Source organism: Vipera berus, assembly GCF_964194415.1.
Source record: "Vipera berus genome assembly, chromosome: 14".
NCBI lineage: Eukaryota > Metazoa > Chordata > Lepidosauria > Squamata > Viperidae > Vipera > Vipera berus.
In genome coordinates this window covers 8,450,110-8,476,055 of record NC_138217.1, presented here as the reverse complement: position 1 = coordinate 8,476,055, position 25,946 = coordinate 8,450,110, and the positions used below count along the sequence as shown (strand labels likewise).

General features: G+C 46.9%; 4 protein-coding genes across 7 annotated transcripts in view; 1 reads left to right on the top strand and 3 right to left on the bottom strand.

Moving 5' to 3' along the window:
- HIRA (histone cell cycle regulator) overlaps positions 1–2,371 on the bottom strand; it is a 31,726-nt gene extending 29,355 nt beyond the window's left edge. For all 4 annotated transcript variants that reach the window (XM_081338677.1, XM_081338678.1, XM_081338679.1 and 1 more), the window contains exon 1: positions 2,173–2,371. In XM_081338677.1, the coding sequence (XP_081194803.1) occupies positions 2,173–2,209 (37 nt within the window). In that variant the 5' untranslated portion in view covers positions 2,210–2,371. The remainder of the gene's footprint in view (positions 1–2,172) is intronic.
- Positions 2,372–4,191: 1,820 nt separating this feature from the next.
- On the top strand, positions 4,192–7,061 carry MRPL40 (mitochondrial ribosomal protein L40). The gene is made up of 4 exons (XM_081338854.1): positions 4,192–4,760; positions 5,563–5,646; positions 6,182–6,340; positions 6,736–7,061. Exons 1-4 carry the CDS (start codon positions 4,381–4,383, stop codon positions 7,043–7,045), a joined length of 933 nt encoding a protein of 310 aa, XP_081194980.1. The 5' UTR covers positions 4,192–4,380; the 3' UTR covers positions 7,046–7,061.
- Positions 7,062–8,351: 1,290 nt separating this feature from the next.
- Positions 8,352–11,922, bottom strand: LOC308674422 (synaptic plasticity regulator PANTS). The gene is made up of 3 exons (XM_081338856.1): positions 11,785–11,922; positions 10,123–10,290; positions 8,352–8,588 (listed from the first exon to the last, which is right to left on the bottom strand). The coding sequence occupies exons 1-3, from the start codon at positions 11,809–11,811 to the stop codon at positions 8,472–8,474; spliced, it is 312 nt and encodes a 103-aa protein (XP_081194982.1). The 5' UTR covers positions 11,812–11,922; the 3' UTR covers positions 8,352–8,471.
- Positions 11,923–12,879: 957 nt separating this feature from the next.
- On the bottom strand, positions 12,880–24,929 carry UFD1 (ubiquitin recognition factor in ER associated degradation 1). The gene is made up of 12 exons (XM_081338855.1): positions 24,674–24,929; positions 22,998–23,130; positions 20,587–20,619; positions 19,343–19,464; positions 18,039–18,169; positions 17,436–17,508; positions 17,192–17,260; positions 16,379–16,444; positions 15,466–15,513; positions 14,346–14,434; positions 13,769–13,850; positions 12,880–13,118 (listed from the first exon to the last, which is right to left on the bottom strand). The coding sequence occupies exons 1-12, from the start codon at positions 24,674–24,676 to the stop codon at positions 13,044–13,046; spliced, it is 924 nt and encodes a 307-aa protein (XP_081194981.1). The 5' UTR covers positions 24,677–24,929; the 3' UTR covers positions 12,880–13,043.
- Positions 24,930–25,946: the final 1,017 nt, after the last annotated feature.

Here is a 25,946-nt window from a genome sequence, read left to right as displayed (position 1 = left end):
ATGTCAAAGAAAACAGTTTTATATGAAAAATCCTACAAGCGAGGCACTTTTTTTAAAAAGCACCAAATTTTAAGTACGAGTTTTTGGTATCTTCCTGCATTTCAAGGTCCTGATATCAAAACCCAGGACAAAGGCCAGTCAAAACTTTAAGGAGCTACAATACTTCAATAAAAGACACTGACCTATGCCACACATAATGGTTTTCTTTAGGAATGGAGAACTCTACACACACCTAGAGTACCTCAGGTGTCAAGATCACAAAAGCCTGCAAGATGCTGCCAGTCACCATAACAAAAGGGAGCAATTGTCTAAGAAAGCAGAGAGGTATTTTTCATCTTGAATCTTTTACCTAGGACTCAGGAGTAGGCAACCTTGGCTCTTTTATGACTGGTGGACTTCAACTCCCAGAATCCCTGAGCCAGCATGGCTCAGCTTGGAAACCTCTCCATGTCTTCTGAGCGTGGCTGGCTCAGGAATTCTGGGACTTGAAGTCCACGAGTCATAAAAGAGCCCAGGTTGCCTACACCTGCCCTAGGTCCTCAAACATCAAGATTGCAACGTTTGCAAGATTGCAACGCGCTCTCTCCTCTCCCCCATTCCTAAATGGTTGTAAGTTGCTTGTATTTTTGCAAGAAAGAGACTGCACTGTAAACTGGGGGGTGGGGTGGGGGGTGCATTTATATTCTGTGGTAACTCAACAGTGAAAAAGTGTTTCCCAAAGGAAGGGGGAGGCTGGTATTGAGTCTTCCAAGGACACAGGCAAGGAGAGGGGAAGGGAGGCTGGTAGTTTCTGAGCTTGAACAGAAGGCCCCAGTCGGCTGACTTCCTGGGAGGAGGCGGCCTGTCCAAGGATTTCTCATCTTGGGGTGCTCTGCACTTGCTCAAGGACCCATTCGACTCCTCCTGCTCCTATTTCTGGGTGTGCTCCCGCTGCCCACTCTTTGGGGCCCTCTGCACATGCTTGTAGACCCCTTAGCATCTTCCCCTTCCTCCACCTCCTCTTCACCCCAGCCCCCCCGGCCATGGTGTTTTGGGGTGTGTATGTCTGGAGGCAACCCAAACAAGGGTCCTCCCCACTCCAGCCCTCTCCATGGGGGCCCTCTGCACGTGCTCAGCTAACCCTCTCCGAACCCCCCCCAAGTGAGTGTGGGGGCAGCAACCTTTTGCATGAGCTCAGAGGACCCTCCTTTCCCACCCCCCAGTAGATATGGTGGGCCAAGGACACCCCCCCAAGCCCTCCCCCTTTGCTCAGAGGACCCCCCTCCTTACCCCCTCCCCACGGGGATAAACCCGAGGACACTCCCCCATCACTCTGCACACCCTCAGAGGACCCCTCGAGAGGGGGATGAGGGGCCAAGGACACCCCCTCCCTAGCCCTTCCCCCTTTGCTCAGAGGAACCCCCTCCTTTCTCCCCAGTGGGTGAGGGGGCGCCAGCGCAGAGGATCCCCCCCACAACCCTCTGCACTCTCTCAAAGGACCCCCCTCCTTACCCCCTCCCCACGGGGATAAACCCGAGGACACTCCCCCATCACTCTGCACACCCTCAGAGGACCCCTCGAGAGGGGGATGAGGGGCCAAGGACACCCCCTCCCTAGCCCTTCCCCCTTTGCTCAGAGGAACCCCCTCCTTTCTCCCCAGTGGGTGAGGGGGCGCCAGCGCAGAGGATTCCCCCCCCCACAACCCTCTGCACTAGCTCAGAGGACCCACCTCCTTCCTCCCCCCCCCACCGCTTTGTGTATGCAGGGGTCTTCAAACTTGGCCCTTTGATGACTTGTGGACTTCAACTCCCAGAATTCCTCAGCCAGCATGCCTGGCTGAGGAATTCTGGGAGTTGAAGTCCACAAGTCATCAAAGGGCCAAGTTTGGAGACCCCTGGTGTATAGGGCCGAGAACACTCCGCCAACCTTTTGCATGAGCTCAGAGGACCCTCCTCCCCCCCCCCACACACACACGCGGGTACGGGGTCCAAGGAGACCCCCCCTCCCCTTTGCTCAGAGGACCCCTCCTCCTTCGCCCCTCCCCGTGGGGATAAAACCCGAGGACACTCCCCCAACCCTCTGCACTCCCTCAGAGGAACCCCCCTCCATTCATCCCGGCGGGGAGGGGGGAGGCGGCTGACCTCTCCCCCAGCGCTCTGCACGCGCTCAGAGGCGCCCTCCGCACGCGCTCACCGTTGTGGTTGACCCAGGTGGGCTTCAGGAGCTTCATTTTCCCCGCCGCCGCCGCCGCCGCCGCCTCCGCTTCCCTCTCGCTCCGCGTCGGGCGGGCTGGACGGCCCCGGCTCAGGCTGCCCTGGACGGAGGCGGCGGCGGCGGCAGCGGCTCCCCGGCCCTCGCCCCTGCCCCGCCGGCCGCCTCAGCGCCGCCTTCCTCCTCCTCCTCCTCCTCCTCCCTTCTCCTCCGCCTCGAGGGCCTCAGGGCCGCCGCGCCATCGCCCGCGCCCGTCCCGCCCGCAGCAGCAGCAGCAGCAGCCGCCGCCACCCGGCCGCATCCCCCGCTCCCGGCGGCTCCCCGGCAACGCCGGAAGTCAGCGGAGGGCAACGACCCAAGCGGCCCGGCGGGAAACAAGGGACGACGCCCAGAGAGGCCGGCCGGGTGGCGCGGCGGGGGGGGGAGGCTTCTCGGGGGGGGCGGGGCGGGGGAGCCGCGCGCGGGCGAGAGGCGTCACGGCCGCGGAGGGTCCCCGGCGGGGTCGGCGGCCGGGTGGCGGGGCGTCTCGGGGGCGTCTCGGAGGCCCGGGCGGTCGGCATGGCTAAGGCAGGGCTGAGCGAGGAGAGAGGGGCGGCCCTGTCAGGCGGCGGGGAACTACAGCTCCCGGCTGCCTCCGCTGTGCCGGCTGGCGCTGAGGCATGCCGGGAGGTGTAGTTCGGCGGGAGGAGACGAGCCGGGCGGCGGCGGGGTGACGTCATGAGCGTCCCTGCAACTCCCCGGCTCTCATTGATTTTATGATAGTCCAGCTTATATGGCTATTAGTATTACTCACCTACATATCTTGTTATAGTATCTTTCTAGACTGCATTAAAATATGTTTTAAAACGCATTGAAATGTGTTTATTTTACCCCGCAGGTAGGTCCTCGGCTTACAACAGTCCATTAAGTGACCGTTTGAAGTTACGAGGGCCATGAAAAAAGGGGCACTCAGGGCCGTTTTTCCACACTTGCGACCTTTGCAGCATTCCCCAGGGTCACGTGATCAAAATTCAGATGCTTGGCAACGGGCTCGCATTTATGATGAAATGTGCTCATGAGGACTACCTGCATTAGATAGAATAAAAATATGGTATAGGGCAAGGGTAGGCAACCTCGGCTCTTTTATGACTCGTGGACTTCAACTCCCAGAATTCCTAAGCCAGCTTAGCTCAGGAATTCTGGGAGTTGAAGTCCACGAGTCATACTACTAAGTTTGTAAGCCGCCCTGAGTCTTCGGAGAAGGGCGGGATATAAATGGAATAAAAATAAAATAAATAAAAAATAAAAATAAAAGAGCCGAGGTTGCCTACCCCTGGTATAGGGTTTCCTGCCTGAGCAGCGAGGTGGTTGGACTAGAAGACCTCCAAGGTCCCTTCCAACTATTATTATTGTTGTTGTTATTTCTAGCAGTCAGGGCAGCCAGGCACTGGATATGCATTTTCAATTTTGGAATATCAAAACACAGCCACAATCCTTAGCAGCAATGGATGGGATGGTACTGGGAGGATGAGACAGTTGCTGTACTTAAATTTGTGGGGTCCTTGTTGCTCTCTGAGTGGTTGTCTTGCCAACCTTTCATGACCCAACTACGTATTATCAGTGCTAGGAAACCCCACTCCCTTCTAGTACGGATGATGTTACCGAGTTGGGTCGCGAAAGGTCTGCAAGAAAACTGCCAACCTTAAAGAGGACTCACCAGTTCAACCTTTAGCTACAAAGGTAGAGCTGTTGGTGCTTAAAATTGCAATGTCTCCAAATCCTAGGTCGGAGAAAAGAAACCCATACAAAGAACCACCAGAGATGGGAAAGTCGGGGTGGAGGGGGGAATAGAAAAATTGGGAATAAAACCAGGTTTTTTGCTGTTTTTTTTCTTTTCTTTTTTCCCTTTGGGGAAAAAACAGGAAAAAAAACCCTTGTTTTATTCTCAATTTTTCCAGGGTTTTTTTTTTGGGGGGGGGGGGGGTTGGACGGTGGTGACCTTGCATGGCAGCTGGAGGACTAGAACTCGCCGCCCAGCCCCTTCCTTCGCCATTACATCAAATGGGAATAAAACCAGTTTTTTTTCCTGTTTTCTTCTTTCCTTTTTTCCCTTTGGGAAAAAAAAACAGGAAAAAAACCCACTTGTTTTATTCCCAATTTTTCCAGGGTTTTTTTTTTTTTTGGTTGGTTGGTTGGACGTGGTGACCTTGCATGGCAGCTGGAGGACTAGAACTCGCCGCCCAGCCCCTTCCTTCGCCATTACATCAAACGGATTTTTCTCCCTTTCCTCCAGAATCAAACTTCTCCAACACCCGGCATTCTAAACAAGGGGAGTGGGGGGGTCCTAACCACCCACTTCGGAGAGCGCCAGGTTGGAGAATGCAGCACGGAGGGAGGGAAGGAGGGAATGTGCAAAGGATGCGCGCGCATCTTTTCCGGAACTTCCCGACGAGCCTTCGGAAGCGGGAGAGCAGCATTCGCCGTCGGACTGCGGTGCGTCGCTGGGAGCGGTCCTCCGTCGGGAAGGGAGCCATGTGGGCCCGGGCTACGTTGAACCTCCTCGGGAGCGGGACGGGAGGCGTTTTGTTTCGGTAAGCGGCCAGAAGGGAGTCCTGGGTGGGTGGGCGGGGGTCTTTTTCTCCCCCCACCCCCATCGGCTGCTTAGGGGGAGCCCTTGGGGGCGCCCCGCCCCAACCTCGCCATGAAAAGCTATCATATATAACAGAATTGGAAGGAACCTTGGAGGTCATCTAGTCCACCCTCCTGCTCAAAGCAGGAGACCCTATGCCATCCCGGATAAAATGGCTGTGCAGTTTCTTTTTAAAAGCCTCCAGTGATGGAGCATCCACGGTTTTATCATAATTTATAGAAGATGGAATCAGGTTGGAAGGGACCCTGGAGGTCATCTAGTCCAACCCCCTGCTCAAAGCAGGAGACCCTATGCCATCCCGGATAAAATGGCTGTGCAGTCTCTTTTTAAAAGCCTCCAGTGATGGAGCATCCACGGTTTTATCATAATTTATAGAACATAGAATAAGGTTGGAAGGGACCCTGGAGGTCATTTAGTCCAACCCCCTGCTCAAAGCAGGAGACCCTATGCCATTCCGGATGAAATGGTTGTCCAGTCTCTTCTTAAAAACCTCCAGTGATGGAGCACCCACAACGCCTGGAGGCGACTCATTCTATTGATTAATTGTTCTCACTGTTAGGAAATTCCTCCTTAGTGTCTAGGTTGGATGTCTCCTTGATAAGCGTCCGTCCATTATTTTTATTCATTCGTATCCCGCTTTTATTAATATTGATAAATAATTAATGGTGGCAGACAGACCCAACACACCTTCCTCCTATTTTCCCCCACAACAACCCTGGATTGACGTTATATGCATTTTTTAGTTCCCAGTTAATCTGGAATGGACAACTCCGAGCCAACCACTGGCAGTCTTCCCTCCTGGAACTGAGAACCGCTCTGCCCATGAGGTAAAGTAAAGGCCAAATTGGTATTTGATCCTTTCCACCTGATAATATAGGAAGAAGTATTAAAATGCTTTTCCAGGTTCACACTTCAAATTTATCCAATGCACTCAAGTAACCAATCAGTATGGCTGCAATTTGATTCTTGCTTATGTAGGAAAAAGTGTTGCTGAATTCAACAGGATTTACATTTGAGTAAGCACACATACACCGCGACATCTACACATAAATGACCATAATGGAGTCTGGAAATCTGTCTTAAGTGACCGACCCAATTTTACAATTATTTTGTAGTGGTTGTTAAGCAAACACTGTGATTGTAATGCAGATGTGGTGGTTGTTAAATCAATTCATTCCTATGGGTACTTTTGTTTTTTTGCTATAAACTGGCCCCAAAGGCTAGAAACTAGCAAAAAATGTCATTTAAGTCACAGGACTGCACAACACTATAACTGGTTGTTACTTTTTGAGATTGAAGTGAAATAGCATTCTGTAAAATTCGTATTTTACTTTTATATTTTATTTATTCCCCCTCCATTAGAGCAGAGCCCCCAAGAAAGAAGAAAAAAACAGATCCGAAGAGGGACCAGGCTCTAAGAGAACGGCTGAAAAAGAAAATAAAAAAATTGGAAAGAGCAGCTCAAGAGTTGGTTCCTATTGAAGACTTCATAATCCCCTTCAGATTCATGGATGAAAAAAGGTAATGGGCTACTGGGGCAGGCGGGATCCCTGCAGATTGTTCCTGCAATTTAAAAAAAAATGTAGTTAGCGTGTTCGTTCATGCCGGCTGGGGAATTTGGAGAGTTGATGTCCACGCGTCTCAAAGTGGCTGAAGCTGAGAAACCCTCTTCTAAAGAAAAATGGTGTACCGTCATAAATACGAGTCAGTTGCCAAGCATCTGAATTTTGATCATGTGACCAGGGGGATGCTGCAGAGGTCATTAAGCGTGAAACCTGATCGCAAGTCACTTTTTCCGGTGCCGTCGTTAAATGAATTGTTAAGGACAACGTGCATGAAACAAAAAGAACTCAGTGCAGGAGAATCTCCGCATGGTCGTTTGTTATTTCGTGGCCTGACCGTGTTTTTCCTTACAGGGTCCGAGAGCTTACACCACTGCCCCTTGAAGAAAGCGAAAGACGAGCTAAACTTTGGAAACGGTGGGCTGCCTATAAGCATCGCGAGGACAAGGCCGAGACGGAGACCATAAAAACTCTTGTCGCTGCCCAGGAACAAGCTTTAAGGGAATTACGGCTGGAGTCGGAAGAGCTGTATCAAGCCGCCATTCTACGGGATGACCTGTTGTTCCCTTTCGACAGGCAAGAACCCCTGCACACACCCCCTCAGGCTAAGTACGAAGCTCCCGAAGGAAAATGTAACGATCTCACAAGAATATATACGTACTGATTTGGGTTGGGGAGGAAGACCCTCGGCAAGCGTAAAGCTGCTAAATTACCTTCTACCTGACCATTTGTTAGATCGCAAGCACCAGTCCAATGTAGCTCCTTTGATCAACCCACTATCGAGACCCATAGATCATGCAAGAGTCAGTGAAAAAAGCTTTGAATGTTGACTCTTTTAAAAACAAAGAGTTCAATCTTCTACATGCTCCCATGTTGGGGTGGCCATACGCATTTATTCAAGAAATAAAATCTTGTTGGGAGATAATAAGCCAATCGGAAAGGATTAATTTTCTTGCAGATTGAAAACGCAAAGCCTCTGAGACCACCACCTCCCCTAACTATTCTTAGCTGATTCTTACGATACTAATAGTAGGTGGCATTAATGTATTGATCAGCGCTTCGTGGAAATTCCATATTTGGCTACTCTTCCGGATGTTAAATAAAGTATACTTGTCAATCTTTTAAAGCAGTTTTGCCTGACACAAAGTGCTGATGAAAAGCTATTTTATACAGGTAGTCCTCGATCACTGTTGACGCCAAAATTTCCATTCCTAGGACAGTTTTTAAGTCGGTTTTGCCCCATTTGACAACCTTTCTTGCCACTGTTAAGTAATCACTGTGGTCGTTAAGCTAGTAACATTGTTGTTAAGGGAATCTGGCTTCCCTATTGACTTCGCTTGTCGGAAGGTCGCAAAAAGGGATCACGCAACGTCGTAAATACGAGTCAGTTGCCTTGATCATGTGACCACGGGGATGCTGCAACCGTTGTGTCATTTAGTCATCTAGTGACTGTTCAGTTACAACAGCTCTGAAAAAAGTGCCTTAGGACTGTTTTAGTCCTAAGGCACTTTTTTCAGAGCTGTTGTAACTGAACAGTTACTAAATGAACTCAAGTCGAGGACTACCTGTATAACTCTTCTGTGGAGTTGAACATGATAGAATTGCCAGTTGTCTAAACATCCAACTTCTTACTGAGTTCACACATTTCTGTTAAGCCATAGTGTATTGGTTTTGGGGTGGTGGTGGTGGTGGTGTTATTAAGCTTACAGGAACACAATCCCTGTGGTTTGTAAAGGACGTTTTAAGCCGGATCTGAATGTTGCACACAAATAAAGAACTCCTGGGTTTTTCCCTTATCACCCAGTTATCGGTATTTTTCTACCCCATTTCCAACAAAGGCAAGAGCTTGTGAACAGCAAAATACATCCTTTGCAATGACACTTTTGTGAATGTCGTTTAAAACTTTGCACTGATGTAGGAGAAGAATTCAGAGCAGCTGTTTACAGAAAAATAAGTCTGATACACTTAAACCCAGGTATGGCCAGGTGAGAGCACAGATTTATGGTGGGGAAAAAAATCCCTCTATTCAGGATTAAGTGTCTCTTAAGTGGCGTCAGACAGAGGTCCCGCTAGAATGTTGGAAGGCCTCATCATTCTTCCCCAATGGGTGAATTCCAATCAGGTGGAGGACTTTTTCTCATTTTCCATACTGGCGCATACTTCTGCTTCTTGGCCATCCGTTCCCGCTCGCTACCACACAACTGTTCCTGCAACAGATCAAAGCTATTATTAATAATAGCCCAACATTCGGAACACACCGTGCTTTTTCAGACTGAAATAGATCTGTAGGGTCCTTGGTGCTCTCTCAGCTTGGCGGCTTTCTTGCAGACGCTTCATTACCCAAACTAGGTAACATCATCAGTAGCACACCCCACTCCCTTCTAGCACTGATGACGTTACCTAGTTTGGTAACGAAATGTCTGCAAGAAAACCACCAAACTCAGACTCGGTGCAAAAGACTCCTCATTTCATCCTTGAGCTACAAACATTCTCCTTTATCAGAAGAGATCTGTGTCCAGAATGGCTTTTGTTTTGTAACTTGACACTCTTTTTAACCTTTGTTGCTGTCAGAATTTGTCAGAGTGTAAAGGCAGTACCAAAACAATCACAGAAAGTTGAAAAATCGGCCAACTCCGCCGTGGCAGTGCAGTGCTTAGAATGCAGTATTGCAGGCTGACTCTGCTCACTGCTAGCAGTTCAATCCTCACTGGCTCAAGGTTAACTCAGCCTTCCATCTTTCCAAGGTCAGTAAAATGAGAACCCAGATTTTGGGGTGGGGCAAGAGGCTGACTCTGTAAACCCCTTAGAGAGGACTGTAAAGTGATATATAAGTCTTAAGTGCTGTTGCTATTTGAACGATAAAATCAACTTTTGATCACACCTATCTCTTTATAGGAAGCAACCCATCCTGTTTTTGGCAAAGGTACAATAACTACATAGAATAAATTAGAGGTTAAGTCAGCGGGCTGGAAAGCAGGAGACCCTGGGTTTTAGTCCGGCTTTGGGCCAGTCCCTCTTTCTGAACCCTGGAAAGGAGGCAATGGAAACCATTTCTGAAAAACATCGCCGAGAAAACTGCAGGGATTTTATCAGGACAATCTCCAATGATTAGAAAAGGGGGAACAAATGTAGGCTGTCCCTGCTACTGACCAACCAATTCAAGGAGCAGGAAAGAAATGTCTTTTTTTTGCTTTTTTAAAAAAAATCATAAGGTTCCCCCGCACATGCGTGCTAGTCGTTTCCGACTCTAGGGGCCGGTGCTCATCTCCGTTTCAAAGACGAAGAGCCAGCGCTTGTCCGAGGACGTCTCCGTGGTCATGTGGCCGGCATGACTAGACGCCAAAGGCGCACGGAGCGCTGTTACCTTCCCACCGGAGTGGTCCCTATTTTTCTACTTGCATTTTTACGTGCTTTCGAACTGCTAGGTTGGCAGAAGCTGGGATGAGTAACAGGCGCTCACTCTGCTACGCGGCACTCGGGATTGACCCGCCAAACTGCCGACCTTCTGATCGACAAGCTCAGCGTCCTAACCCACTGAGCCACTGCGTTAAATCATGCGGCATAGCAAAATGCAGCACAGTGGAGAAAATGCACAGAAACAAGGTACAAAATGGGTATCAAAAGATAAAACCCCAGAGCAGGGCATTGTTTAAAAAAAACCCACACAAGTACGAGTGATGAATAAACTTAGGAATAAAATTATGTTTCTATAACTTCCTTCCTCCAGATGCCACACCGTACCTTGGCTGCCGGGCTTTTCGTTCTCTCCCATTCTTTGCAATTTTTGTAATCCTTTTTCCACTGCGCACACGACGGCGTCTCCCCGTAGGTGTAGTAATGATGGTATAGATTACGGATGCTCCGACAGAGTTTCCATTCAGACCAGTAATCCGTGCAGGCGCGGGGCGGCTGTCGGGACACACGCAGCACAAAATTACAGGACAGGCGGCCCTCAACTTACTTCGTTTAGTGACCAGTTACCGCGGCGCTGCAAAAGGCGACTTAATGACCGTTTTTCACACTTTTTAAGACCCTTGCGGTACCCCCCCCCTGTGGTCACGTCATCAAAATTTGGACGCTCAGCGACTGACTCATATTTATGACGGTTGCAGCGTCCCCCGGAGTCACCCGAATCCGCTTTTGTGAGCTTACGGCAAGCAAAGTCAATGGGGAGGTGACTTAACTTAACAACTGCAGCAATTCACTTTAACAACCGGGGCCAGGGAGGTTGTAAAAAGGGGCAAACTCACTTAACAAATGTTTCGCTTAGAAATTTGGGGTCAACGGTGGTCGTTAAGTTGAGGAGTCCCTGTACAAGCAGCTGTTTGTCGGCATCGTTTGCAATTGTGCTGAAAGACTCACAAATCTGGGATACACCCAGATCAGAAGAAAAGCAAACTCTGCAACGTGCATGTGGCTGTCCAGCCAGATGTGCTTCGATGTTCTTCGCTTTTGCCTTCTAACTTTCTCACTTTTTCTTAATCTGTTTTTAGCCTTTTAGATCGCACTCACTGGTCTCATCCGATTCTTTTTTTTTTCTCTAGGCGGTTAACCTTTCCTGCTTTATTTATTGTCATTTGTTTGATTCTTGTGAACCACCCCGAGTGGATTCAAGAGTCAGGCGGCGTGCAATTTTTGACCCGTTATTTATAAATATATTAATTATGATACACCTATCGTGCTATTATCCCAACACCAATCAATGTTATGTTACAGAACATGTTCTACCTATTTCAATACGGCATATGCATTTAATTAATAGGTATGTTACATGCAATATGTAACATACATGCTGATATAATACAAATTTTTACTTATTAAATTTACACCCCTCCACCACACCGTGATGCAACCCTGGGCAACCTATAATTTTATTTTAAATGTAGAGTATAAAATGTAATGAAAACCATGACGCCCGGCATATACATTTATGCTGAAATACACAATGTAAAATATAAGTAGAATATAATAATAATAATAATAATAATAATAATAATAATAATAATAATAATAATAATAATAATAATAATAATAATAAAAGTTGGAAGGTACTTTGGAGGTCATCTAGTCCAACCCCCTGTTCAGGCAGGAAACCCTATACCCTATAATGCACGATTATTATGCAGAAACAATTACTACTCCCAAAAAGCTTTCACGTTCCCACGGGCATCGGAGAGGGCGCTCCAATGGGTGGGCGGGCTACTAAATCCCGAAGAAATGCACCCCCCCCCGGGATGCTTTCACACGACCTGCAAACTCCCGTGTCTTGCATTCGCACAAGCTGCGAGTTACACCCCGAGAAAGGCTTTTCCTTCCTGCTGGATCAAGGGAATGACCCTCCCAGTGGCCAGTTTTCCAATATTAGCCCCGATTCTGGGCTAATTGTGACCCAGGAAAGCTCACCCGCCAAGATCCGCCTTCACCGGCCATCGCCCGGGCTCCGCTCCGCTGAAGGAACGACTCGCGCAGGGGCGGGGCTTCTGGACGATCGTCCCCGCCCACCTTTGTCCCAATGGGCGGGGCAAAGCGCCGATGGGAACTTTACAGGGTCCTAAGGGCTACAGTCAACAGCGTTTACAGCCCTCTCTTCCGGTTCTCTTGTGTAATGGTCAGGCGGGTCGGGCTCGGAGGGGGAACTCAGGGCTACAGTCCGTAGCGAGCACAAACCGCTTCCGGTTCCCAGATGTACACGAAGAGTTCCTCCATTTGCGGGTTAAAAAAAAATATATATGGTGTTTAAAAGCTTCAAGTTTAAAACAATTCAATGCGGAATGCGAATCAATGTCATTTCGCCAGCCTGGTCGTTTCGGGCTGGGCTTTCTGGGAATTGTGGTTGCACGACAGGGGGCTGGGAGGCTCACACTGGAACCCATCTTTTCAAAAATTTATTGAGGTTTTTTTTTTTTAATGGTTTGGGCCAGTGCAACACCCTGGTTCTCTTTGAAGCAAAGCAATTGGACCAGAATGTAATTTGGCTACCGGAAAGACACAGTTTCTCAACCTGAAAACCCACAAAAATGAAGCTTGGGGGAAAAGTAGTAAGAGTATTTGTTGATGTTGGCTGAGGAAGTGGGCTACGAGAGTTTGCCCACTAGGTCGTCTCTCTTCCCCACCGCCACCGCCATCAGCAGTGGAATCACTCTGCTTTTAAGGAAGGCTAAGGCAGGCAGGCCCGAGGGTTAGAGCCAAGCGCTCCCAGATGGTTAGCAAGCCGCTCGTAGTTAACACTGCTTCCCTTTCGTAAAATGAAATATACAAATAGGAGAAAATATTTGTAGCTCAGGCTTGATCTGTGGGGTCCCTGCTACTTTCTGAGCTTGGTGGGTGGGTTTTTTTTTTGCAGACATTACATTACCCAACTAGGTAACAACGTCAGTGCTAGATAGGAGGAGGAGGAGGAGGAGGAGGAGGAGGAGGAGAGTTGGGTCCTTGGTGCTCTCTGAACTTGGTTGTTTTCCCGCAGACATCTCATTACCCAACTAGGTAACATCCTCAGTGCTGGAAGGGAGTGGGCTTTGCTCTCAAAACTGAAAAGTCTTCAGAAGCCAATTTTCATTTTCTGTTCAGATTATTCACACGCTTGGCAGAGAAGCAGGAATACAAAAAGTCTTGCTAGAAATGCTAGTCTATTGGATTATTTTATTGTCTTCCGACCGCAGTCTTTAGGGTTTTCTGCCTTTCTTGCGAAGGGACTGACCTTCTCCGGAGAACGCAATAAAGCGACTACCAGCATCAACCTGAAGAAAAAAAAGAGAAAAAGAGTATTTTCTGGAATTGCATTCACAAAGTCAACAGGGCCTGCTTCCAATGCTATTCGGAAGAATAATTCTCAAGCTTATTGAGCATCCAGATTTATTTATTTTTTACGTAGGGGTGGAGGGTGGGGAGGGGAGACCAGGAAAGCTTGCACAAATCATTTCCGGGGATTTTGGCTCGCAAGCTACCTAACACAACATTAGCATCGGATTTCCATTCGTTTCAATTTTATTTATTTTTTTAAAAAAGGCATTGAATTATTTATTCTTTCTTACGCCACAGATCAAGACTGCCCTGAGTTTTAAGATGGGAGAGGCATACGAATGCAATAAACAAAGAAGACACGACACTGGGTTAAAAAGAAAAAAAAAGGAAACACAAAAAAATTCGCCCCGTTTTCTGATATATTTGTTTCTTCCCTCCCCCCCCCCAATCTTTTCGATTTCTCTGGAAAAACGCTATAATCGCTGATGTTTGGAACGTGACGTATAACATACCGCAATAACCAGCTGCAGCTTCTCTGGCTGGTTTGGGCCTCGGAGAAAGGCGGCGCTTATTGAAGTTTACAATCTGAATCCCAGTTTAAAGAAAAAATAATAAAAATAAAGGTCCCTAATTCAGCTTCACTCACCTCTTCTATCTTCTTGACCAGCGGCCGGGAATTTCTAATGAATGTGATCTTGCCAATTTTGAAGTCGTAATTCGGAATGCCCCTGCAAAGGGGAAGAGGGGGGGGGGAAAGTTAGCCGTTTAAAAAAGACAGAATTCAGGGAAAAGGTTTGATCAAGTCGACTTTGCATTTTGGGAACCCTTAGCATCCCTTTGTTCCATGACTGGCTATTTTAACACAGTGAAATTGTACAGCGCTTTATAAGTAAGACGCCACAAGTCAAAAGGATGCTGTCTTTGTCAGTTAACGAAGACAGTCGCTGGATTCTCACAACACGCCGCTCTAAGCCCCACCTCACCTCATTTTAGTTTAGTTCAAACCCAGCCGTGAGTTATTCTGGCTGAAGCAACTTTACCAAACCAGCCACTGTGGTTATTTTAACCTAAGTCTGTGGCAAACCCAGATGACCATGATTTATACATTAAACTTCTAGGCCTAAACAAACAAGCGAGGAACAAACCAGGCCAAACCAACCAGGTAAAACAGCAACGATCTGAGTGAATTGTGACGGACATAGAGAACGAAGGGCGTAACTAACCGTCGAATATCTTCTGGTTTAATTGGAGAAGGACTTGGATCAACCCCTTTCTTTTTTCCATCCAACCTGTTCCCAGATCCAGAAAAGGCCTTAAGGGAGGAAAAAGAAAGAAAGAAAGAAAGAAAGAAAGAAAGAAAGAAAGAAAGAAAGAAAGAAAGAAAGAAAGAAAGAAAGAAAGAAAGAAAAAGAAAGAAAGAAGAAAGAAAGAAAGAAAGAAAGAAAGAAAGAAAGAAAGAAAGAAAGAAAGAAAGAAAGAAAGAAAGAAAGAAAGAAAGAAAGAAAGAAAGAAAGAAAGAAAATTACTCAATTTTGTATCTGGCACGGGTGCCGTCAAAACTCAACTGAATATAATTTATATTTGTATCAAAGAAAATTAGAAGTCATTCTTTTTTTTTCTTTTTTGCCTTTACAGGTAGTCCTTGACTTACGGGCCACAATGGAGTCCAAAATTGCCGTTAAGTCAGACATTTGTTCAGTGAGGTTTTGCCCCATTTTTACGGCCTTCCTTGCCACGGTTGTTAAATGAATCACTGCAGGGGTCAAGTTAGCAACACGGTCACTAAGCGAATCCGGCTTCCCCCTTGACTTTGCTTGTCAGAAGGTCGCAAAAGGGGATCACGTGACCCCGGGACACTGCAAGTGTCATAAACATGAGTCAGTTGCCAACTGTTTGTAATTTGATCACGTGACCATGAGGAATGCTACAGTGGTCGTGTGAAAAATGATCATGTCACTTTTTACGGTGCCGTTGTAACTTTGACCGGTCCTTAAATGAACCATTGTTGAGGACTATCTGTAATTTTTCCCCCTCTTTTTCCCCACTTATCTTGCTTTTCGTTGGGTACTTTCTCGTTTCTCTGTTTTCTTGTTTCCCTACTTTTTCTTCACGTTTTCAAAATCTATTCAAATCGTATCTTTAAAAAAACCCAAACCCTTAATGGAATAAGAGTTAAATCTGATTTTATCCCAAAGTTCTCCGAAGCCAACCTCCAAAGGAACAAAAATCGGAGCATCAAAGATCATCTTTCTGCTGTTCCTCAGAAATTTGCAATTTGACCGAGGTCAGCTTTAAACTCTAATGATCAACCTAAGTAAGTCTTATCTCAATAAAGAGACTTACACGGAATCCTAGATCGCTCACATAACCGCTGTGGTCTGCTTCAACATCCTAAGAAGCAAGAGGAGAAATAAACATGGGTATTTCATCATGGCTTCAGAAGGCAGCATGGGTGAAATATTCCTCAAGAAGAATTAGCTCTGATAGGCTTGTCACAGGCTATGATTCTAGAGTTCTGTTGGAGCTATACCAAAGGAACAAAACAAAACTCTATTAAACCAGAGGTTTACGCTTGGAACAACCCTGAGATTCCCAGTGGCACAGATCAGATTCAATCACACCCACATTCCTTGTGTGCCCAACCACACTTGGCCAATAAAGAATTCTATTCTATCTTTATTATGCTCCTTGAGCAGCCTTTATAGTAAAAGAGAGATCGTCTGACACCGCAATTCATTACTGGGAAAGGGGGGGAAAAACAAGACAATAAAACGACCTCATTAAAACTTTCGCTCATTTGCCTAACGTTGCGAAAGTATTTGAGCCCTGCTATGTTAGTGCAGAGTTAAGAAATAACAGAGATAAAATTTATCAAGGGGGACCTCGTATATGGAAATGATTTGGGTGATCGGAGCAGTGGCACCAATGAAACAGAGAGCCAAGAATAACAGACATAAAATTTATCAGGGTGGCCCTTGTATTTGGAAATGATTGGGGGGGGATTGGAGCAGTGGCACCAATGGATCTAAAAAAAAATCCAGCATCCCATAAACGTCTCAGGCTGTGATGTGAAGAGAGAAAGGAATTGGATCAGCTGATCCAATTGAGAGAGAAGCATTCTGTCCCGGTCCCATATTTCATACAGCTTTAAATTCTCCAAACATTTGAAGATGAAATGGATCGCTACATCTCTCAAGTGAAAGGGAGAGAGGGTGTGTGTGTGTGTGTGCCAACAACACAACAAGAAGGAACTTACCGCAGACTCCTCGTGAGGCGCCTGTCTCTCGGGCTCTTTGTAACCCAACGGTGCATCGAAGTCTACCTGAGTGGAAGTCAACGCAACACAGAAAGTTACACCCAGCTCACAAATTAAGTCAATGCAACACGAACGTTACAGATCACCATCATCAAGGTACTTATAAAACCATCATCCTATGTCAGGCACGAACAACCAGACACACCCCTGTAGAGTTTAAACCAGCTACTTTATTGCTCTATGCCTATAATACAGGAATCTTTCTAGACAGATGGATTTTGCCTGGGAAAAACCATAAAGGCAGGCTAATTTCCTATTTGATCCCTCCTTCCAGCTCGGTCAGTTGCTCTCCAACATCTTTACATCCCTACTTTTAAGATGAGTGGACTTCAACTCCCAGAATTCCCCAGCCAACAACGCTGGCTGGGGAATTCAGGAAGTTGAAGTCCACGCATCTTAAAGGAGATGACAGCGAGAAACACCGATTTAGAGTCTGCTTCTTGGAAGACTTTGCAAGACAGTTTTGTTGTGTTAAGAGCGGAGGGGTGTCTTCAAACGTGGCCCTTTTTATGACTTATGGACTTCAACTCCCAGGATTCCTCAGCCAGGCACGCTGGCTGAGGGATTCTGGGAGTTGAAGTCCACAAGTCATAAAAAGGGCCACGTTTGAAGACCCCTGTGTTAAGAGTGTTCTGAGCAGACACGGCAACTCTACCAGGCCAAAGTCTGCTGGGTTCCATTTTGTTATTGCATGGTTCATCGGCTCTACCAGCGACTTAGCCAAGATGGAGACTCTGTCCATCTCTGACTTACATTCATGTCACATTCAATGATGGACACTGCTTTGTCTGGCTTGGTCTCCATGACTCGAAGCTCATAGATCTAAAAGAAAGAAAGGGGGGGGAAAAAGAAAGGATGAAGAACAGGGTGGGTGGAAGTCTTTCCCATTCTTTAAAACTAGCCGGCTGGGGAATTCTGGGAACTGAAGTCCACAAAGTTTAAAGTTGCACAAGGGGAGCGATGCTGGTCTAGCCCCTCTGCAAATGGTTGGCGTTACCTTCTCATTGTAATTGATGGCGATGACATCTCCAGTGGTGAGGCACGCAAAGTTTCGGAGCGCGTTTTCCAATCTTCAGAGAGCGTTAAGTGGAAATACACAGTTCTCCCGATTGCAATGAGGCAACCGCTTGAGGTTCTGACGGGCGATTAGTTTCTATCTGATCTCACTCTTTTGCTCTTCATGAAGACGTAGACAATCAGCACATCTGTCGAGCACCGCCCTCAGCAGCAAATATCCCTAATATCCCTATTTCCCTCACAACAACCCTGTGAGGTGGGTTGGGCTGACAGAGAGAGAGAGGAAAGGGTCCAAAGCCACCCAACCAGCTTTCATACCTAAGGTGGGACTAGTATTCAAGTCTCGCGGTGATTGGCCCAAAGTCACCCAGCTCACTTTCTTGCTTCAGGAGCGACTAGCGTGTGCATTCTGATCACGTGACCAGGGTGAAGTGTGAAAATCGGTCTTAAGTCACTTTTTTTTCCCAGTGCCGTGCTAATTTTTAAAGGCTGTAAATCAAGGACTACCTGCATACATTTAGAAGCAAAGAATTCCGTCTCTAATTAATTGTTCCCTCTTGAAGGACCATTCAAAAAAGGATACACGGCTTTGGGGTTGGTGATGTCGAGAAAATCAGGACTTTGTGGCTGAAATTTGGAGTAAGTGGCTACTTGGAGGTTGACACTTTCCACTTGCACCAGGCCCCCTTCCTCCAGGAGAAGATTCTGCATCATCTTAGGGGGAAAAACACACACAGAAAAAACTGATTTCAAGCAAGGCCCAAAGCTCAATGCGTTTCTCTATATGGTTTCCAAACAGTCACAATAGAAGTAGGAGGAAGCGAATAATGAACAGAATTGCCACAGCCAGAGAGGAGAAATTAATCTTTAATTTTTTCCAACTAGGAAGGATAACGTCTCCGCATGGATGTCCACCCTTAAACAGTCTGTCTGCAACTCCAGATCAAATCTTTTTAGTAAAAAAAAAAGAGGTCTCAAAATTGAGATGTGGAAAAAGAAAATGGGTGAAATAGAACAGAAATAGAAAATAGAATAGAAAATAGAACAGAACAGAATGATTGTAGAATAGAAGAGTAGAATAGAAGACTGTAGAATAGAATAGAATAGAATAGAATAGAATAGAATAGAATAGAATAGAATAGAATAGAATAGAATAGAATAGAATAGAATGACAATAGAATAGGAATAGAATAGAATAGAATAAGAATAAGAATAGCTTTATTTGGAGAATTGTGATTAGACACACTAGGAATTTGTCTCTGATGCAGAAATCCTCAGTGTACATGCAAAGATGAGAAAGATAATAATACAGCCATACAACATGGGGTAAATATACATAGACATCAGACTGTACTCTGAGGATTAGATGTTCAGCAGAGTGAAGGCAAACTTTATTTGCTTGTTTGCATCCAGCCTTTATTATTTTTACAAATAACTCAAGGCGGTTGAGCACATCCAACACATTCCTCATGAAATCTGTCCTATTGCCGTGTAAGGTTAAAGAGTCAAAAAGTGGCTTCAGAAAATAAATATTGGATTGTAAACCGTTTGGGGATTGATTTGTATACCTCTACAAATCAACAAAAAGGATCCACTTTAAGTCATCCGCTTTATTATATGCGACCAATAGTTTAGGAACAAGAAATTGGTTGAATGTTAGATGCTCTTGTTGCTATGCTAAATAGGCAAAGATTTGGGACATGCCATGAAAACAGCATGTGAAAAAATTCACGTTGCCAAAGAGACTCGGAGCTCACTTCACTGTGGAACGCTAAATGAGATGCACAGTAGGTTAGTTTAAAATGGGTTGTATTTGTACAAAATGAATCTTGCCCCGTATTTGAGCACCTTATCTCTAATCTAATGGAACAAAACTTGTCAACTTACCCAATGTGGGAGGTAACAGATGCCTTCATCAGCCACAAATTCCAGCACACCACAATGAGTCATCCGGTCTGAATTTTTATTTGTCAGTTTAAACAACATCGGGTAGGTGATATTAAGCCGACCTAGAGGAAACAAGTACACAGTCCTGCATGGGTTTTGTAAGCGCTCTGGTGGCGCAGTGGTTAGAATGCAGTATTGCAGGCTAATTTCTGCTGACTGCCAAGTGCCGGCAGTTCAATCCTGACCGGCTCAAGGTTGACTCAGCCTTCTATCCTTCGGAGGCCAGTAAAATGAGGAGCCAGATTGTTAGGGGCTATGAGAGCCTTGTAAAGCACTTAGGAGAGGGCTGTAAAGCACTGTGAAGTAATATACAGTATAAGTGCTGTTGCTATTGCTATATCCAAGAATAAGAACAAGAATAATGTCTTATTCTTGAAGTTTGCAGAAAATCCCTAGGACATCAGTTTTTCCTTTCATGTTTTTTAGACGGTGGTTTTTAATTTCCTCAAACTTAATTGCTTTCCTTCTTATCCCGCTTCCCCCCCCTAAAATGTCTTTGAGACTGTACGTTGGCGGAGAGAACCTATGTTTGTGTAAAAATTGAAATTAATTTTTAATTGAAATTTTATTGGATATATTACAGCATACACTTCCCAGAACTCCTCTTTGAGGGAGATGGGCAGTTTAGAAATATGATTGATTGATAGATAGACAGATAGACAGATAGATAGATAGATAGATAGATAGATAGATAGATAGATAGATAGATAGATAGATAGATAGGCAGGCAGGCAGGCAGGCAGGCAGGCAGGCAGGCAGGCAGGCAGACAATGATATAGATAGATAGACAGACAGACAGAATGATAATGAGATAGATAGATAGACAGATAGACAATGAGATAGATAGATATAGATAGATAGATAGATAGATAGATAGATAGATAGATAGGCAGGCAGGCAGGCAGGCAGGCAGGCAGGCAGGCAGACAATGATATAGATAGATAGACAGACAGACAGACAATGAGATAGATAGATGATAGATAGATAGATAGATAGATAGATAGATAGATAGATAGATAGATAGGCAGGCAGGCAGGCAGGCAGGCAGCCAGGCAGACAGACAGACAAATAAATACTGCCAAATAAATAATTTTGGCCAAAGAGTGGGACAACAGTCCTTTAAAGAAATGATGGGCCATAAGAGAAAATCAAGCATGAAAACACATTAAATGTACACAACTTACTGAGTTGATCCAAAGCTGAAGGTGGCATAATTACTGCAGGAAAAGACAAAACAATTTGTTAAAAATGCCGGCGAAAATCGACAGCAACTAGCAAAAGAAAGCAATTCTAGGACATTTGAACCACAGACTTCAGCCATCCCCCCCCCACACCAATATTGAAGATACCAGGGTACTGTTTTTCAACGTAGTCTTTTCCAGGATTGTCAGGAATGGATCGAGAGCCTCTACGTACAACAGTTCGTTTAGTGACCGTCCAAAGTTACAACGGGACTGGGGAAAAAGGGTGACCGTTTTTTTCATGTGACCACTGCGGCATCCCCGCGGTCACATGATCAAAATTCAAATGCTTGGCAACTGACTCGTACTTACGACGGTGGCAGTGTCCCTGGGGGAGGTCATGTGATCCCCTTTTACAACCTGACCAGCAGAGTCAATGGGGAAGACCGATCTACTTAACAACTGCGTTACTAACTTAACAACCGCAGCAATTCATTTAACAACCATGGCCAGCAAGGTCATCAAAAAGGCAGCAAAATACACTTAACCAATGTTTTGCTTAGCAACGTTAAGTCCGGGGCTAAATTGCAGTCGTAGGTCGAGGACTACCTGCACAAGCTCACCGGAGGCTAAAAATAAAAACAAAGTAAAAGGAGAAACAAAATGGCTAATCGATTAATCAAAACTGACTTTGTAATAATGTAATAATGCCGCTTGGGGTGTGTGTGAAAGCCCTAATAAGCAGGCATATACATAGAATGAAGGCTACTGCTAAGCTTGTAAGCCGCCCTGAGTCTTCGGAGAAGGGCGGGATATACATGGGATTAAAATTAAAATTAAATTAAAATTAAATTAAAACAACAGGGGTGTTAACCATGACTATTCAGGTAATCCTTGATTTACAACTATCTGTTTAGCGGCCGCTCAAAGTTAAAAAGGCACTGAAAAACGTGACTTGTAGCTGGTTTTCATACTGACGACCGTCATAGCATCCCAATGGCCCCCTGATCAAAATCCAGGCAACTGACATGAGGATTGCAGCATCCTGGGATCACATAACCATAGTTTGCAACCTTTCCAGTCAACTTCTGCACTGATTTGCTTAACAACCTGGGCAAAAAAAAAAGGTCGTAAAATCAGCCCAACTGCTTAGAAATCCCGATCCCGCTTGTGGTTGTAATGTCAGTTTATTACGTGGAATGTCAGCTGCTGCGAACTGCTTACATCAAGATGTAAAAACGAGGCTCTCTAATGAGGTAACCAGGTTAAAGCAGGATGTTCCCGCAGGACAACAGCGAAGGGACCCGCCCAGTCAGTTGGCAAACAGATATATAGGACAGGAAGCACAACCCTCGTGAAGCAACGATGACTCCCTTCACCAGAGCACGAGACCAGGTTATCCAAACAGGTTGAAAGAGATTAAATCACGTTTCTAGCAAACACTGGACCGTAAACAGATTTACAAGCTTTGGCATCTGTATTGAGTACAAGCTGATCTAGTCCATTCTTTTTCTAAAAAAAGCGAATTAAGCAAAGGGAGGATACAGTTATTAAGGATTAATAATAGCCTTGTTGTCTCCAGGTTATTTTTGTCAGATCGGAGGTGCCAAGTCTCTCCATAGCCGCCGCGTATAAAAATCATTAGAAATCACTTCGAAAAGCAGAGTGCTTTTCAGCAAAGCCGAAGGGGAGCTTTATAAATAATGCACGGCAATATTTATTCTCGTCTCTTGTGAAAGCAGCTTCCGGAATAAAAGTGGGGTTTATCCTCTTCTTCCTCCTCCTCTCCCCCTACCTATAGGACAAATAATTGCCATTGCAGAGGCTAACTCTTCAGCCTTCCAGAGTGTTGTGATTCAGGGTCAGCCTGTGGGTTCGGCAGTTGGGTCGGACGATTCAGAGGAGGAGGAGGAGGGGGGTGTTGAAGAGCTTGCTGAGGGGGTTGGAGAGCTTGCTGATGAGAGCCCTCAGCCAGGCCCCTCCCACCTGGTCACGAGGCAGACCCAGCTGTGTGAGCCTGACAGCGTGGATGAAGATGACCCACAGCTGGCCCTGTTCAAGGACGCCCGACACAGGAGGCAGTCAATCAGGAGTAAACAGAGGAAGGCAATGGGGCACCTCGGAAGGAGGCAGAGAGAAGCCACGCCCTGAACTGTATAAAAGGGGAATGCGTGGGAGGGCTGGTTTGCTGAAGGCAACCGCTTGAATAGTTCCTGTTTCATAGCTCCTGTTTCATGGTTGGTGTCTTGTTTTGCTCTCTTTTATGTTAATAAATTTGGCAGGCTTAGTTCCAGCCTCTTGCCTTCTTGCAAAAGGGGTTGTCCCTGCCTTTTCTGCAGGGCCGGTAGCAGGCTGGTACAGAACAAAGAGAGGGAAGTGAAAAGCAATTGAAAAGAAAGCCAAAGAGCACCTACTTTTTCCGCCCTTCTCCACATCCGATCGGTCATTAGGGCCAGCGAGCATGGAGACGGAGAAACAGCGGTATTGGGTGGAGAATCGGTTCTGGAAGACGCGGGGAATCGGATGGTCAAACATGTTGAAAGAAAACTGGAGGGAGGGAGAAGAGAAAGACAGGAGGCGTTAAGACCACTGCGACCTAATTGCCACAATAACTTATGTTTTTAATTCATACGTTTATCTTTTACAATTGTAAGTCACCCTCGAGGCAAGATGGGGCAGCCAATGAATTTTACAAACAAGCAAACAAATACAAGGTAGTCCTCGAACCCAAGTCTGTTGTTAAGTGAGACATTTGTTAGGTGAGTTTTGCCCGATTTTACGACCTTACTTGCCACAGTTGTTAAGTGGAACATTGCGGTAGTTCAATTTGTAGCCCGGTTGTTATGTGAATCCGCTTCTCCATCGATTTCCTTGTCAGATGGTCACAAAACGGGATCACATGACCCCTGGACACGGCAAACCGTCATAAATATGAGTTAGTTGCCAAGCGTCCAGATTTTGATCACGTGACCGTGTGTGGGAGTGTGTGCGCTGCAAAGGTCGTTAACTGCGAAAAACAGTCATAAATCACATTTTTCAATTCTGTTCTAATTTTGAACAGTCACTAAACGAATTCTTGTAACTGAGGACTACCTGTATCAGAATAAATTGGAGAGAATTGGGATCCACACCCATTTTATTTCTCCCTTTGAAACCTTAGTAGAAATCCCATCCTGTGTTTGCCCCACCTGCGGGGGGGTCTGTAGCCCCCCCCAGGATGGGGTTTGTAGTTCAAACCGCCGGCATGGATTTTGTAGTCCACCATGCCCAAGGGAGTTTGCAATCCATTCTGCCTGTATGGGGATTTGTAGTCCACATTGCCTGCATAGGTTTTGTTGTTTCATCGCCCTCCCCACCCCCCCAAAAAAGTGGTTTGTAACCCAATCTACCTGCATGGGGTTTTGTAGTCCACCCCACCTGGATGGGATCTGTAACCCACCTTGCCTGGATGGAGTTCCATAGCCCACAACCTCTGGGTCAGGTTTACAGTCCATCCCGTTTCCACCCCTCCCGGAAGGGCTTTGGATCCCAATCCTGACAGGACGGGGTTTTGTAGTCCACCCCTCCTGGATGGGATGTATAGCCCAACCCGCCTGCATGGGTTTTGTAACCCACCCTGCCAGGAATGCACTTTTATACTCGCAACCCCCACCCTCTCTCGAGTGGGGTTTGTAGTCCATCCCGCCCGAATGGGGCTTTGTAACTCACCCTAGCAGGGAGGCGTTTGTACCCCACAAGCCCTGGCTGGTCTTTGTAGTCCATTCTCGCTGCCTGGGCTTTCCCACTTGGATGGGCTTTGTAGTCCACCCCACCCAGGGGCGGTTTGAAACCCACCCTGCCAGGATGGGACGCCGTACCCCACAGCCCCTGGGTGGGATTTGTAGCCCATTCTGCCTGCCTGCCTGCATGCATGCCTGGGGGGGGTTGCAGCCCACCCTGCCTGCATGGGATTTGTAGTCCACCCTCTTCAGCCTTCCAAGCTCCTTCCCGGCCAGATGAGTCTGCATTTTCCCTCCCTCCCTGCCAACCTCTCCCCCTCCCTCGACCCCCCCCCTCTGGATGGGGGGGGGGGGTATCCCGAGGCCTGTACCATGATGGCGACGCCTCCTCCGGCCTCCCTTCCCAGCCGGCCGAGGGTCCCCCCCCCAAAACCCGGCAGCCGCCGAGCCGCTTCTCCGCTCTTCGCCCGGTCAGGAGCCGCTCTTCGGCCTCGCCCCCAAATCGGGCCTTCCTGGGGAGCAAACGGGGACCAGACACCCCTTCTCCGGAATACGGGGCGCTTCTGCGGGGGCAGAGCAGGCAGGAAGCTTCCAAGAAGCGAAGAAACTACGCCTCCCAGAATGCAGTTCGAGCCATCGGTCCGTCGATGTTTTTATTCCGCTGGCGCGCCACAGCGACTCATAGCGGGAACTGTAAATCTACGCCTGTTTTTTTTTCCCCCTCGTAGCCAAAGCAGTCGAGTCTCCCGGAAGATAGTCTGAAATGCGGGAACGCCCACACGGCTTTCCTCATAAAGCAGGGGTCTTCAAACTTGGCCCTTTTATGACTTGTGAACTTCAACTCCCAGAATTCCTCAGCCAGGCAAACTGGCAGAGGAATTCTGGGAGTTGAAGTCCACAAATCATAAAAGGGCCAAGTTTGAAGACCCCTGTCATAAAGCGTCTAGGGTTGTTTTTAATTTTTATCGACTCAAGACAAAGAGAGCGGGGAACGTTATAGGCAAGGGAGTGCCCGCACCAAAGATGGCGGCCGCCAGTTTTGCCCTTACTATGCTGACTCTGGTTTTGTTTTCTTCCTGAAAGGGGAAAAAAAAATGGTGGTCGACCCTCCTGGCCCAAGAGTTAAGAAGACTTGCTTTGCAATATCTATTACCGGTACTGTTTAGGCGCTGCGGATGGGGATAATACATGGGGATTATTTATTAAGAACAGAAGTCTTAACCGAACAGAAGTCTGCTTCCCACAAAACAAAAATGAGATCTGATTTAATTATTCCACAAGCCTTGGAAAGAGACGGGACCCTCCCTTCCCCCCTCTGCGATTATCTTTAAGCACCTATTTCCACCCCTTTGGCCCCGCACGTATGGAATGATGCTATTGCGAGCCGGAAGTCTCTCTCCGAAACTCTAAAGACCGTATCCCCTTTCTGTTCCCTGCGCTCTTTCAGACCGGCGGGGAAGAAGAGGGCGGGGCTGAGAAGGTGAAGCCCGCCCAGCCCGCCCGTCAGAGCGAGATCCTCGGTCTCCGATTGGTCGGTTTCCGCCAGCGTCGCGGCCAATGAGGGAAGGCGCTGCTTTGGCGCCTTTCCTTGAAGCGGGTCTTTCTTCTCGCGCTCGGCCGCCATTGTTTCCTTCCCGGCCGGTC

Coding starts and splice junctions, on each gene's coding strand:
- MRPL40 (XM_081338854.1), top strand. CDS start 4,381: ATGGCAGCTGGAGGACTAGAACTCGCCGCCCAGCCCCTTCCTTCGCCA. Junction 5,647..6,181: donor AGAACCGCTCTGCCCATGAG/GTAAAGTAAAGG, acceptor CCCCTCCATTAG/AGCAGAGCCCCCAAGAAAGA. Junction 6,341..6,735: donor AGATTCATGGATGAAAAAAG/GTAATGGGCTAC, acceptor TTTTCCTTACAG/GGTCCGAGAGCTTACACCAC.
- LOC308674422 (XM_081338856.1), bottom strand. CDS start 11,811: ATGGCCGGTGAAGGCGGATCTTGGCGG. Junction 10,291..11,784: donor GTGAAGGCGGATCTTGGCGG/GTGAGCTTTCCT, acceptor GTGTCCCGACAG/CCGCCCCGCGCCTGCACGGA. Junction 8,589..10,122: donor CGAAAAGCCCGGCAGCCAAG/GTACGGTGTGGC, acceptor GATCTGTTGCAG/GAACAGTTGTGTGGTAGCGA.
- UFD1 (XM_081338855.1), bottom strand. Junction 17,509..18,038: donor ATCACCAACCCCAAAGCCGT/GTATCCTTTTTT, acceptor CGCTCTCTGAAG/ATTGGAAAACGCGCTCCGAA. Junction 14,435..15,465: donor TGAGCGATCTAGGATTCCGT/GTAAGTCTCTTT, acceptor TCCTCCCTTAAG/GCCTTTTCTGGATCTGGGAA.